At 40.0% G+C, this 13,409-nt stretch overlaps 1 protein-coding gene and 1 long non-coding RNA gene across 7 annotated transcripts in view; one reads left to right on the top strand and one right to left on the bottom strand.

Moving 5' to 3' along the window:
• The window catches only part of UVRAG (UV radiation resistance associated), a 99,228-nt gene that overhangs the window by 80,213 nt on the left and 5,606 nt on the right, over positions 1–13,409 (top strand). For 5 of the 6 annotated variants that reach the window (XM_042021199.1, XM_042021202.1, XM_042021200.1 and 2 more), the window contains one exon: positions 5,270–5,361. The exons of the other annotated variant lie outside the window; for it this stretch is intronic. In XM_042021199.1, the coding sequence (XP_041877133.1) occupies positions 5,270–5,361 (92 nt within the window). The remainder of the gene's footprint in view (positions 1–5,269; positions 5,362–13,409) is intronic. 6 annotated transcript variants of the gene reach the window in all.
• The window catches only part of LOC121661245, a 34,820-nt gene continuing 27,925 nt past the window's right edge, over positions 6,515–13,409 (bottom strand). Inside the window, exon 4 of the long non-coding RNA XR_006014894.1 lies at positions 6,515–6,604. This is a non-coding gene — a long non-coding RNA (uncharacterized LOC121661245). The remainder of the gene's footprint in view (positions 6,605–13,409) is intronic.

The raw sequence follows: 13,409 nt of genomic DNA on the forward strand, positions 1-13,409 counted from the left end.
TGCTTGGCTTGTAACCAGCTCTGCAAATTTGAAACAACGCTTCTGCTTCTATTTTTCTCTGTAGGTTTTCACATTTGTGGAGCAGATGTTCTTTTGAAATTCTTGATGCTATCAAGAGATACTCCTCATATAGCTGAAAATAATTCAAAATTGCTTTTGACTGCCTTAATATTTCAAGATCTTTGCATAGTGTAGTAGTGGGTTGGGTCCACCTATTCTGTAGGTACAGGTGCTGCTACAACATCAAGAACCAGTTGCCTGCAGTGGGGACTAAGGGAAGTCCAAAATACAGCAGATTTTGGCATAGACTTGAATATTATGCACAATATGTACTAAAGTGGCTGCTATTTTTGAACTTTAGTAACTTATTCTGGCTGTTAGACTGCTTTCACGTGGCTTAGAACAAGATGAATATGGCTGGGGAAACAATATGAGAAATGATGAGCAGATGAGTTTAGAATTGGAGTCCTTCTGCACTCCCTTCAAAAAAAGATATTTGAGTCCAGGTACTCTGTAGTTTCTGGCTGGAAGTAAATGTATATGCTTGTATACTATTAGTCATTAAATACTGCTGCAGGAATTAGGATAGGAAATGGACAGTTGTTCTTTGCATATAAATGCAGGACATTATTCTTTTTCTTAAGAGCGGCCGCAGAGTGGCAAACCCCCTAATTTTGATCTCGGGTGCAATCTGCAATTACCCAGAAATAGAAAGATAACTAAATGGTTTCTTTTTAAGCCAACTTAAATGAAAAGCTTTAGTAGTCCTATTACTTCCTATGGACTTCATAGGAAAGTAACTGAACCTTTGCAGGTTTGTATTTTAGTTAAGAAACGAGGTATCTCTGCTGGTAGATTTGATGAATGAACATTTTGCTGTGGAATTGTTACCTTTAGGAAGGCAGTAAGCTTTTCTGTTGTCTAACATGATTTTAGGTTTTTAAGTCTAAGTCCTGTTGATGAAATAAATCCTTGGAAGCTGCTTGGTTGGCAGTAGAGCAGAGATGCTCAGATTGGAGCTGGTTCACTCCTGGGTATGGACACATTCCAGTGTAAGTTCAGACCGTTGCAGAGAAGGAAATACAGGTAGAAACTGGAGCAGCTGAATATTATTTTTTCTCATTCTAAAGAGTGTAAACCAATTATGCCCATTTCGTTACAATTTAACTTCAATTTGTTGTGTTTCACCTACAGCTAATACTGTGGTTTTGTTAGTATTAGTCTTTTATGGAAATTCAGTCTTTAAACACTTTCTTAGGAAGCTAATACAAGTTTTTTAGGAGTAAATCTACCTTTCATTCTGAGAACTGCTGTTTTAAATGCAGTTTATTTTAACATTTATGGGTTTTTGTGATATTGGAATATATATTCATAATAGAAAATACCCACTGGTATGATTAGCTGGTCTTCTGTAGAGAAGTTGGCCTTAAAATAAATGTATTATTCTATTTCTTCAGATTTTTCCCTACAGGTAATTCCTTAAATTCTTCTGCCTTGAACTGTTCGTGAAATACGATGCATCTTGTCTCCTATATCTTGTTTCTGTGGAGTAAGTGTTGCTAGTAACTAAAATGAGAGCTGCACTTGGGAAAACAAAGCTGTATATAGGAGCTATTTATTGGTATGGAAATCAGAATTAATATTTTATTACTGGAACATCATTAATGATTTACTCAAAGTCCTGTGGAGAATACATGGTCTATGTGAACACAAATCTTGGACAGATCTTCGCTCCAATTAAAACAGGCATGTTTTCTTTGGATGGCTGGGTCTGTAATATCCTGAAGAAACAAGCTAATCTTTAAAATCTTAAATAAAATGCTGATTTTGCAAATTATTGCATTAGAAACTTAGTGTGGAGACAGGTGACTTTTAATAGCAGCAATTGAAATTTGAACTGTTTCTTAGGAGAGTCAAGGCAGCACACAGTTACCTCTGTCTGCTCTTGTTTTCCTGCCCTCTTAATTCTTATGAGCAAAGCAGCTTCTCCCTACATTCTTCTCTTTTTAGAATTGATTTTGATGTTAAAGGGTATTTGTGTGAATCCTATTGTAACAGGTCACAGGGGATCATAGAATGGTTTGGACTAGAACAGACCTTAAAGATCATCCAGTTCCACCCCCGCTGCCCTGGGGTTTCCTCTAGACCTGGTTGCTCCAAGCTCCATCCAACCTGGCCTTGAACCTGCCTTGTGTGGGCAGCCTGTGCCAGGGCCTCACCACAGTCACAGCCAAGAATTTCTTCCCAATATTCCATCTAACCCTGTCCTCTGTTAGTTTGAAGCCATTCCCCCTTGTCCTCTCACTCCAGGCCCTTGTCCAAAGTTCCTCTCCAGCTCTTGGAGCCCCTTTAGGCGCTGGAAGAGGCTCTGGGGTCTCCCTAAAGCCTTCTCTTCTCCAGGCTGAACATCCTCAGCTCTCCCTGCCTGTCTACAGAGCAGAGGAGCTCCAGCAGCCCTTGGTGCATCTCCATGGTGTCCTCTGGACTCCGTCCTTATGACTGTTGTTCAGTGCCTTCCTATTTATTGGATGAGGTGGAGTAACTGGCCCTGCATGTGTGGTGTTGGATGCTAAAAAAATTAAGCTTAAGGGAAGGTGTATGAGAAGTGCTTTATGGTTTGGGGAAAAAACTCAGTTCTTAGTAGTTTTTGTTTTTTTTTTTTTAAATTGTTGGAGGGTAAGGAGAAGAGGAAGAGGAGTTCTGATCCTTTAGGTAAAAAAAGTTGGTTTTTAGCTCCTCCCACCTCCATGTTCCCATTTGCTTGGTGTTGTACCTGTAGTGGCCTGCATCACGCAGCAAAGCAGAGATTTCTTTATCAGGATATGGGAGACTACTACAGAATTACACGAAGCAGGAGTTAACCTTTGCTGCATTAATGGAGAGGTAATTTTGGATCCAGACTAAAACCCAATTTATCAGCTGATTTTTGTATGTTTTTTTCTGCCCATAGAAGGCACATAAGTTTTTCAACAGTTTCTGGGTTTGTAAATACATCATCATCAGCTTGTATTGATGCAGACACAAGGCAGTATTGCTTCGCTTTTAATCTGTTGCAAAGTCAAAATAGTATGCAGGTTTTTCTAGAAGTTTCATGAAACTTGCATGCTAACTTTACTTAATATGCATCTCTACTATTGGAAATACAAAAATGTCTTTTAGTAGAAGCAGTAGTTTTGCTCATGTTTGGATACTGTGCTCACCCATGCCTTCCTCTGATCTGACCTGTTGGAAACAGAGAGATCCCTTAATCCACTTTATTTTTGTGCTCTGAAACCTTAAAATCTATGTATGAGTATAAAAAGGGGTATTCCATGAACTTCTGATTGTTGGAGGAGAAACAAATGTAAAGTTTTGAGTTTGATGGGTTTTTTCCTTCTTCATTTCTTTTGCTCCAGGCTAGTTCTCCAGTTAACCAAATCCACTATAATCCCATCAGGAGAATGTGGTGATGGTTTTGTAATTTATTTTGTGTGGTTGTCTTAATCCAGGTTCTGTCATTGTAGCAGAAAATACGAACCCAAGCCCACCGTATGATTTGGCTTTGTCCATATGGAAATAATAAACTGTAATAAATGGCTGCCTGTTGTACAATGTGGTACTGAGGGTGTTTTTCTTCCAAAGTAATTTTTCTTTCTCAAACTCAGACAAGCATAAAAATCATTCCCAATTTCAAGTCTTCTCTGTGAAAAACTGATTGTTTGGGAGAAGTCAGCAATTTTTGAAACTTAAGACACTTTCCTGCATCTTACTGTCAGGAATTACGGAAACAGGTGTGTAATTCTAAAGAAAAGAAATTTAACTTTGAGTGGGACTGTTCTGTGTTTCAGCAGGTAAATCTATCAGCATTGAATTTGTGCAGTATGTGCCTGTATTGGAGTCCAGCAGAGACTTCCAGAGGATGTTTACATATGCTGAGAACTGCTTATTAAGTTGGTAGTGCATCATTTTAGTAGTCTTAGAGATACTGGAATGTAGAGTGTCGGGGTTTTTTTATATTTTAACCTCACAAGAGATAAATTTCTCTGCAAAGTTTCCCTGAAATTTTGAGATTCAAACTTGAAAGACAGACTTTTTCCCTTCTGTGTACTGTTTTCTTCAGAGGTATTTTTAACTTGGTGACTTGTTAAACATGGAGTTTATAATTCCTAGCAGTGACAGTCATGTCATGTAGCTGTCATTTGATAGTTTGAGGGTAAGAACAACTTATAGGAGTCAATATTTGGGTTAAAGTACGCCAGTGTTTATAGCCTTTTGCTTCGCTACGTGGCATCTGATTTGAGTGCTGGATTTAATTATGATGCTAATAACAGGAGTTTAAATGTTGATATAAACTGTATAAAGAGCACAGATATTGATCAGTTGTGTGACAATATGTATTTTTATTTGTTGATATTACTATAAGAATTCTATTACTGATTTCAGCATACTGTGAAACACTCAGACTGACAAGTACACACAGATAAATATTTGGAATTCATTAATATAGAATATTGTGTTGGAATTTGGTCTCTTCCCGTAATGGCTGTGTTTTTAAGCTGTGAGCCTGCTCTCCTGTTGCAGATAGAAAATAGGAAAATTATAAGGAGATTTAAGAGTCAGGTTGACTGATTATTTTGTCCCTGTTCTTGTGATGCCTTTTCCTGGTCTTAAAATCAAGTCATACATGGTTAGAAGGGGAAAAGGGATTTTACCTTGGTATTTATTTTAAGGATCCTTAGGTGTACACGTCCAGGTCATATGCATCGAGATGCACCCCGCCGAGTCTATCTCCCCAACATTGGGTATAACATTATAGGTTTTACTAATTAGCATATCTATCAAAGATTCCCCAATGAGAGGCTCAAGTGAGCCCCCCTCCCCAAGGAACCTTCCCCTGGATGGTTCTATCTTGGTTTACAGAATGTGTTCTGGAGAGGACCTTGGGGTCTGGGGCACACTGATCCCTAACTACGAAGCTTCTAAAATGTTTAGTCTCTTAGCTTGACAAACAAGTTTAAGAATGTAGGCAAAAAGCACTAGGAATACAGAAGCTGTAAAAAGGTATAACGGGTATAAAAGAAAAGGCAAAAATCTTCATGGCATCACTTGGGCGGGTTTCCTAATACAAGTAGTAAATTGAACATTTTCTTAAGGAGAATAAATATCTTGAAAACTGCTGGATAATCATCCTAAACTTTCTAAAAACCTAGTAAATTAACTGACCGTGATGTTATGTTCTTTGGGATTTGGAAAGCTGTGCTAATTTTAGGGCTTTTTTCTGTTCTTGTAGCTTAGATATCAGCACGGGCTGAGTACTCCAGATCTAAGGCAAACTCTTCCTAACCTGAAGAACTTCATGGAGCTTGGGCTAATGGTTAGATGGTAAGTATTTATTTTTTGTAATTTAAAAGAAAGAGATGGATGCTACAAAAAAATTGAAGGTAATGATTTGTCACAAACAAGCATCTCCTCTTCACAAGCTGAGCATGCTTGATGAGATTGTGACCTTCCCAAAATACAGACCATGTAACTGTCCACAACATTCTACCGTTTTCTTACGCTCTTAAGTTCTTCCATATGATGGGCCCACAACCCTCCTCAGAGTTTGATGTAGCAGGGGAATCCTGTTTGAAAAAAAAAAATGTTCTTCACTAGAGGGAGGTGAATTAATTGTTGTCTTAAGACTGTATTTAATGTTTGGTAGCAGGTGCACCTTCTGTATCAAACTGCTTTAGCAGAACAGGTCATAGCCGAGGCAGTCCCTGACTGTGTAATTCAAGTGAGCTGCATGGGAATCTGAATGATAATCAATACAACCTCTCTGTAGTATAATTGCTGCTAATGAAAATAGCTGTTGCATGTTGAGCATTGTTGCTAAATGAGAAGCTACATTAACAGATAACTGAAGGTTATGGTATCTTCCAGGGAAATCCCATGTACTTCTGCTCTGATTCACTCTGGAGGATTCAGACTCATCTTCCACTGTCTGCAGAATCAAATGGGACAGGTTTCTATGTTTTAAGGCTAAAGTTAGTTTAGGTTTATCTTGCAGCAGTTGTATGAGCAGGAGGCTTAACCACTTTTCCTTAAACTGAGGTGAACTTTACTAAATGTGGAAGCACAGTTTACTACCCAGTGTATTTCAACAAATAATGGTTTGTATTCACATGGTTTTAATTTATGCTCTTTGAATTGTGTGCACTCATGCAGTCTCTTGTTTTAAACAATTATTTCATCCTGCATTCTCATCTTATCATAGAATCATAGAATGGTTTGTTTTTCTGCCCTCTTAACTCTCATGAGCAAACCAGTTTCTTCTCCCTCCTGTTTTCTCTTTTTAAAATTGATTTTGATATTAAAAGGTGCTTGTGTGAATTCTACTATAACAGGTCACAGGGAATCATAGAATGGTTTGGGCTGGAAAACACCTTAAAGATCATCCAGTTCCCACTCCCTGCCATGTGCAGGGACACCTCCCACTAGATCAGGTTGCTCCAAGCTCGTCCAACCTGCCCTTGAACGCATCCGGGGATTGGGCAGCCACAGCTTCTCTGGGCAACCTGTGCCAGGGCTTCACCACCCCCACAGGGAAGAATTTCTTCCCAATATTCCATCTAACCCTGCCCTCTGGCCGTGGGAAGCCATTCCCTCTTGTCCTGTCATTCCAGGCCCTTGTCCAAAGTCCCTCTTCAGCTCACTTGGAGCCTCTTTAGGTGCTGGCAAGGGCTTCAAGGTGTCCCTGGAGCCTTCTGTTCTCCAGCCTGTTCTACAAGCTGAATACCCCCACCTCCAGGTTGCTGGTTGGAATCTTGGCTAAGGAAAACAAATACAGGAGTACAAGAAGCCTCCTCTTTGAGCAGTACTGTAAAAAGTGTTGCTTGATGGAAATTCAGCTCAGCCAACACAGGAAGTAAATAGGTCCTGAGAAAAGGAAGCTCAGTCCCTTGTGCAGTGTTACTCTGTAAGTAATTTCAGGTACAGCTGAAAAGGTTCTCCCTGCATTTCTTTTTTCCTCTAGCAAGATGCATAAAGAAAAGCTTTCTTCATTGGGAAAGTATCACTGTGAGTTTTTGTGTGATATCCATCACAGTAGTGTAAAACTCCTCAGATGATCTGTGGTCCCCTCAGCAAATCTGAAAGTGAAAGGCCAGACTCTGACTTCTGTAGCACTTCTCTCTGCTCATTGGTAGAGAGTGGAAGGGGTGCAGGTCATGGTCCTACAGTCTTGAATAAGCAGAAGTGGATTGACACTGAAACATGTGAAATGGGAATAATTTTCACCTGTTCTTCCCTTCTGGCATGTGCTGGCTCTGAAGAACTGATCTGGAAACTTTAGTTATGCCTTGGAGGTTTTGCCACCATACAATCCTGTTGTTGTTTTCTATAGGTGATGCACAGTCATTAACAAAACAAAGCACTTTTTTTTAGCTGGATAATATTTCCATGCAGGAATATTAAGCATGGTTCTTCGGGAATATCACATTCCCTTCTTCCCCCCATGGATGTCTATGCCTCATTTCCTTCTCATCTCCAGAACTGGTATGCATAGTTGTTAATTTTTAACTTCTTTTTTTTTTTTAACTGATGATTCCAAACAATGCTTCTTAGTGCTTCCTAATAATATAAATGGAAATGAGGCTTTACAGGGAGTCTAGCTTGAGGGGAAAACTGGCTAGACTTACATAATTGGGCAGAATACAGATGTGCACAGTCCTGTGGATAATACCTGATTATGTACATTGAAACAAGCAGAAAAACCACTAGCTGTTAAAATGAAGACTTGAGGGAAATTTTTGTTTTCAGGTTAATGTGAGTCATCTGATACCCTCTGACACAAACCGTAGTCAATAAAATATTTCCAGGTTATTGTTTGTTTGCAGGATAAGAGCAGGGAGACAAGAGGTTTTCTTACCCACATACTCACTTACACTGCCTGGTTTGTTTGGTCCTGTTGCTGGTCTTCATTTTCCTTTCTGAGCACTGTAGCTGGGTTTTCTGAATTTCACCACCATAATCTTTACCATTTTAGATTAAAAACAACCCCAAAAAATCCTCCCTGGCTTTTGTAGAAGAGCTCACCTATTTCATATATCTATCAGAGCAAATTTGGCTTTAAAATCCCTGCTTCAGTCTTCTATGAGTTCCTTCTATATGTTTTGCCTGGAGCTCTGGGCTAGCCTTTGACCCTTTGGAAGGTCTGCAGAGTCCAGTGTCTGTGCATCAAGGTTTAGTGGCTGATTCTCTCTGCCTGGTGAGATTTGTGTTGTTTTGGTTTCTCAGACATTACACTGAAATGATTAATAAATGTTTTCACATTCCAACTTGTGTGATTTATTGCAGCAAGCTTGCAGGTCTAAAGCTGTACTTCCATCTTCATATCTCTCCTGGTACCAATATCCTTCTGTGTTTACTTTTCTTCCCCCTTACCCCTACTGCAAAATATTATTGTGCTGTATGCAGACAAAATCAAGACAAATCTGTTGGTTCCCTCACACACTGTTAGAGGCTATAGAGCTGCAAAAACTGACTTTCCTGGTAATAAATCTGGATGTTGACTCTTAAGGTGAAAGATGATGAGCCAAAGTTGTTGTTGATTTAAACTGTCTCTGTTGTGGTCCCCCGAATCTTTTCTGTTTCCTTTTGGGAATAATTCTGTCTGTTTCCAGTTTTTTAGTCCTGGAGTTTCACTGGCTTCCAGAAAAGTAGCTCAGTTTTTTAGGTTGGCTGTTGTGGATGCAAAAGGCCCTATGCAGATTTTCTCTTAAATTCTGCTTCTTGTGAGCAGGCAGTTTATTCCAGCATTTGAGACTGAATCATAGAAAGGTTTGGATTGGAAGGGACCTTAAAGGTCATGTTGTTCCACTTCCCTGCCATGGGCAGGGACACCTCCCACTAGACCTTGTTTGTTCCAAGCCCTGTCCAACCTGGCCTAGAACACTTCCAGAGATAGGGCAGCCACAGCTTCTGTGGGCAACCTGTGCCAGGGCCTCACCACCCTCACAGAGAAGAATTTCTTCCTAATCTCTAATCTAAATCTCCTCTCTTTTGGTTTAAAACCATTCCCCCTTTTCCTGTCCCTCTCTGCCTGTTTAAAAAGTTGCTCTCCCCATATCTCTTAGGTCCTCTTCAAATCCCCACTTTCATATAGCCTGTACATTTTTAATACAGTTTTATTTCTTTTTGCATGTTCAGATTTACCCTTCACAAGTATAGGCTCTTTAGATCATGGCTGCATTAAATCAAGAGACTGACTCTTTTTCTCTCCTATTCTTCAGCTTATTTTGTTTTTGCTCTGTAACTTAGGAGGGATAGTATTTGTGATTAACAGAAAGTAAAGAACATGCTGCAAACCCAAGCAGTCCAGCAAGGAGATGTTTCCCTAGTGAACAGACAGTAGACTTATCTAATACTGGCAAATACAAGATACTCCTTTGGAAGGGCTTGTCTTAGGCAGAGAGATGCCCTTTTGTGCTGCATTTAAAGGCTTTCCTGAAAAATACTTGAGTGCCAAGGCTTAAATTTGTGTTTTGAGGGTATGTCTTGATTTATATACTTCTAGAATCAAGAGGAGCCCAAAACTTCTTAGTTATGAAAACTCTGGTGACTTAATTAATGAAGATTTCATTTTTTAAAAATGTGTTGCAGAATTTCTTAGCTGCCAAAAGATGCAATTTCATCTTAACTTCATATTAGCAGCCTTCCTGCTGCTATTGTACATTATTTAACCAGTAATCTCTAAGAAGGTGAGAAACTATTAGTGCTTTTTAGCATGGTTGACATGATATTGGCTCTGAGCTGCTCATGGAGCTTCAGGCATTTCAGATGGCTATAAACCAACTAAAACACCTTCATTTAGTGTTCTTACTGCCATGAGGTCATAGTTTGCAACAAAAAAAGATCAAATGGTGCGTAAGTGTTTGCAGTTTTTTTAAGCATTCTCATAGCAAAGTGCTGTAGCTGTGGATTTTGGCTTTTGGCCAGGCAATCAAAGTTTAGTATTTTGTCCAGCTGTGTTCCAGTAATGTTCCTCAGAGGAAACATTTTGTGGGGAGGAAAAGATACATATTTGAGCCTGTGAATTGTATTTTGTCCCTCATATTGCTTTACAGTTTCTCTGAGCCACTTGCAGACAGATTAAACAATCACAGGTGAATCTGACTGAAGAAATTTTATCAAAACTGCAACCAGAATGTGTTCACTAAGAAAATAATTTCAGAAATATTTGTGTCTTATTTCAGTCACTTTATCTTGCCTGTTTACAGTGGGGAGTATGTCTTCTGCCTTAGGGCTAAGAATGCTCAAACTGACTATTTATTAACTAGTGAAAATTAGTATTTTGGGAGAAAATAGCTACTACGTCATTTTGCTGCCAGAAAAACTTAGAGCTGAAGTCAGATAGTTAGAATTGGCTTTTGAGATTTGGATGCAATTGAAATATTGAAATTGGTGATGATGTCATTCTCCTATCTATAATGTCCAATAAACCTGAGGCTTCTCTTTTTTTTTTTTAATTTAAAAATCCTGCTTTCTGACAGGAACTGTTCATAGCCATATGCGTGACCAGTTCTAGTGTCATCCAACCTGATGACTAAAAGTCATTAGGACCTGATGACAGTTAATCAAATCAGTTTTTATACTCCACAAGTCACAGGCCATTCTTTTTGGACAGGCGTCCATGCCTGTTTGCTGTCTCAGGAGACCAACCAAGAAATTGTTGCTGGAAGCTGAATCAGCCCAACCCAAGTAATTCAGCTCAAGGCTGTGCCTTAGAGTAAAGGCCTGTGCTCCTGCAAGCCAAATCCTTCTCACTGGGGACAATACCTGACAGTCTCTAAAGTTTCTGAGTAACTGGATGATCGTTTTCTAATATTACTTACTTTTTTATATATTTTTATATATTTTTTATTAATTTCATGAGCTGTGAAGCTCAAAGAACAAGGGGCAATGTCTTTAAACTGACAGCTGGTGGGTTTAGATTAGAAATTAGGAAGCAATACTTCCCTGTGAGGGTGGGGATGCCCTGGCACAGGCTGCCCAGAGAAGCTGTGGCTGTCCCATCCCTGGAAGTGTTCAAGGGCGGGTTGGATGGGGCTTTGGAGCAACCTGGTCTAGTGGAAGGTGTCCCTACCCATGGCAGGGGGATTGGAACTAGATGGTTTTGAAAGTTGGTTTCAACCCAGACCCTTTTGGGATTCTATTCTGGGATTCTTTCTCTGGACTTTGCCTTGATGTGAATGCTGTGAATTCTTGTAACAGTACAGCCTCAAAACAGAAATGGAATAGACACCCTCCATCGGTTCCTTGTTTTCATAGGGATTAATAGCAACCTTGTATTTCTGAGCTCTGTGCCTCTCTCTTAACATTACGTTTGAACTAAAACCTCAGTATGACTTCCATTATCACCTGGAGGGAGGTGATGGCACAGGAAAAGATGTAAGTTTAACCCACTATACCCAGAGCCATTATGGGTTTATTTTATTTGCCTGCAAGACTATGACCATTGCTCTAATTAAAAGTCTATGGAGAGCTATTTATCTTCTCATGTTTGCCTTGTAGACACGTGTCACTCAGTCTGAGCTTGTTGCCTAGGTTGCCCCCTGTGATTAAGAAGAGGCATCCAGGGAAGATGACTTTCCCACTGGCTCTCAATAAGGGATTACCACCCTTCTCTCATTTTCCTTCTCCAGTGACTGTGGAAGGAGCCTAGGCAATTACTTCTTGAATGGCTGATCTCCAAAGTCCTTCATACATATTTACTTCTATCTAGATGTCTCAGTTAATATTTGATAAGCAGATAAACCATACTACTGACTTCATTCCTTTGTTCTCAGATTTGGGCTGTTACCCCTTTATTTATTCCTGATGGAAGCTCGACCCATCCTATTCATATTTATTGGTAACAATGGACAGTTTCTGAACTCTGCTCCCTATTTCTCCAGCATCTTAAAACCTGGTTTTAAAGTCTTAAGGTCTATTTCACCGCATGTCATTCAAGGAACCTGGCTGCAAGTGTTTTTTATTCTAATACATTAGTTTGAATACTTGCACAATAAATGGGGATAATTTCTGCTTTACTGCCCTATGAGAAGTTATTTTGTAGATGAGAGAGATTAACAACTTACTGCTGCTATGTTTAGATCACTTGGAAAGATCATTCTGCCAGTTAAATTTAGTAAGGAAGGGAAGATTTTTTTGGCTTCTGGACTAAAGAGGTATTGTTCAGGCATACCTAACATGTTAGCTTGCATAGCCTTGTTGTAACAACCTTTTAAAGAACTCTCCTGGTCCTGCAAACTAATTAATTTCTCACCCATTTTCCTGTAAGGTCTAGTTTTACAAAGGAATTTAGGAATGTTTCTTCTGAGGTGGAATTCAAACTTACATGCCCACTGCAACAATTTTTAAAGCTGTTTTTCTTGTGCTAATTAGACACCTCAGTTTTCATTTTGGTTTACTCGGACACTTAAATTTCTTCTGCCTCATAGAAGAGTTGCTACTGTGCCTAAATTGAGCTGATCAACACTTGCTGAAGAATCACAGAATATCCTGAGTTGAAGGGACGCACAGGGATCATCAAGTCCAACTCCTGGCCCTCACAGGACTCCCCAACAATTCCACCCTGTGTCTGAGAGCATTGTCCAAACACTCATTGAGCTCTGGCAGCCTTGGGGCTGTGACCACTGCCCTTGGGAGCCTGGTTAGTGCCCGACCACGCTCTGGGGGAAGAACCTTTTCCTGATAAACAACCTACATCTCCCCTGACACAGCTCCAGCCATTCCCTTGGGTCCTGTTCCTGGTCATAGAGAGCAGAGATTGGAGCTTCTGCTCCGCTGCCCCTTGGGTGGCAGCTGCACACTGTGGGGAGATCCTCAACCTCCTCCAGGCTGAACAAGCCAAGTGACCTCAGCTATTCTGCAGGTAACTTGGGGTTTGGCAATTAGGCAGTCCTATGCCATACTGGAGTCTCTGTCCTTTGAAGAGTTCAATCTAAGATAAATTAATTTGAGCAAGTTTCCAACACAGCACAACAGGTAAGAGGTATTACTCACTCAAGATGGCAAAGAGACTGCCTTGGGTTTGATCTCTCCTAGAATTACCAGGAGAATTACCAATTGCAAAACAGTGTGCCCCTGCAACTTCAGGAGCTGGGATTAAACCTAGGTCTGCTTTCTGCTCTTCTTTATCTCTGTGTCCTCCTCATCTGAGATGGCACTTATTCTTGTGAGGTCTTGCACCTTGTGCTGCAAAGTGATGTATTCAACAGGAGGATCTACTCCATACCCATCTATAGGCTGCTGTTCAGGCCACTGTGTTTGTAAGTTGTCTGGGCGCAATTCTGACTGCTTATGTTCCAGGCAAGAGTTTTTATCGTTCAAATATTGTGTAAAGAGTAGATAGTCTTGTCACTATTTTGACAAACGCACATCTT

The sequence above is a fragment of the Corvus kubaryi genome, unplaced genomic scaffold (genome assembly GCF_017639235.1).
Source record: "Corvus kubaryi isolate FWS band 111438036 unplaced genomic scaffold, C.kubaryi_AGA036_p1.0 37127, whole genome shotgun sequence".
Lineage (NCBI taxonomy): Eukaryota > Metazoa > Chordata > Aves > Passeriformes > Corvidae > Corvus > Corvus kubaryi.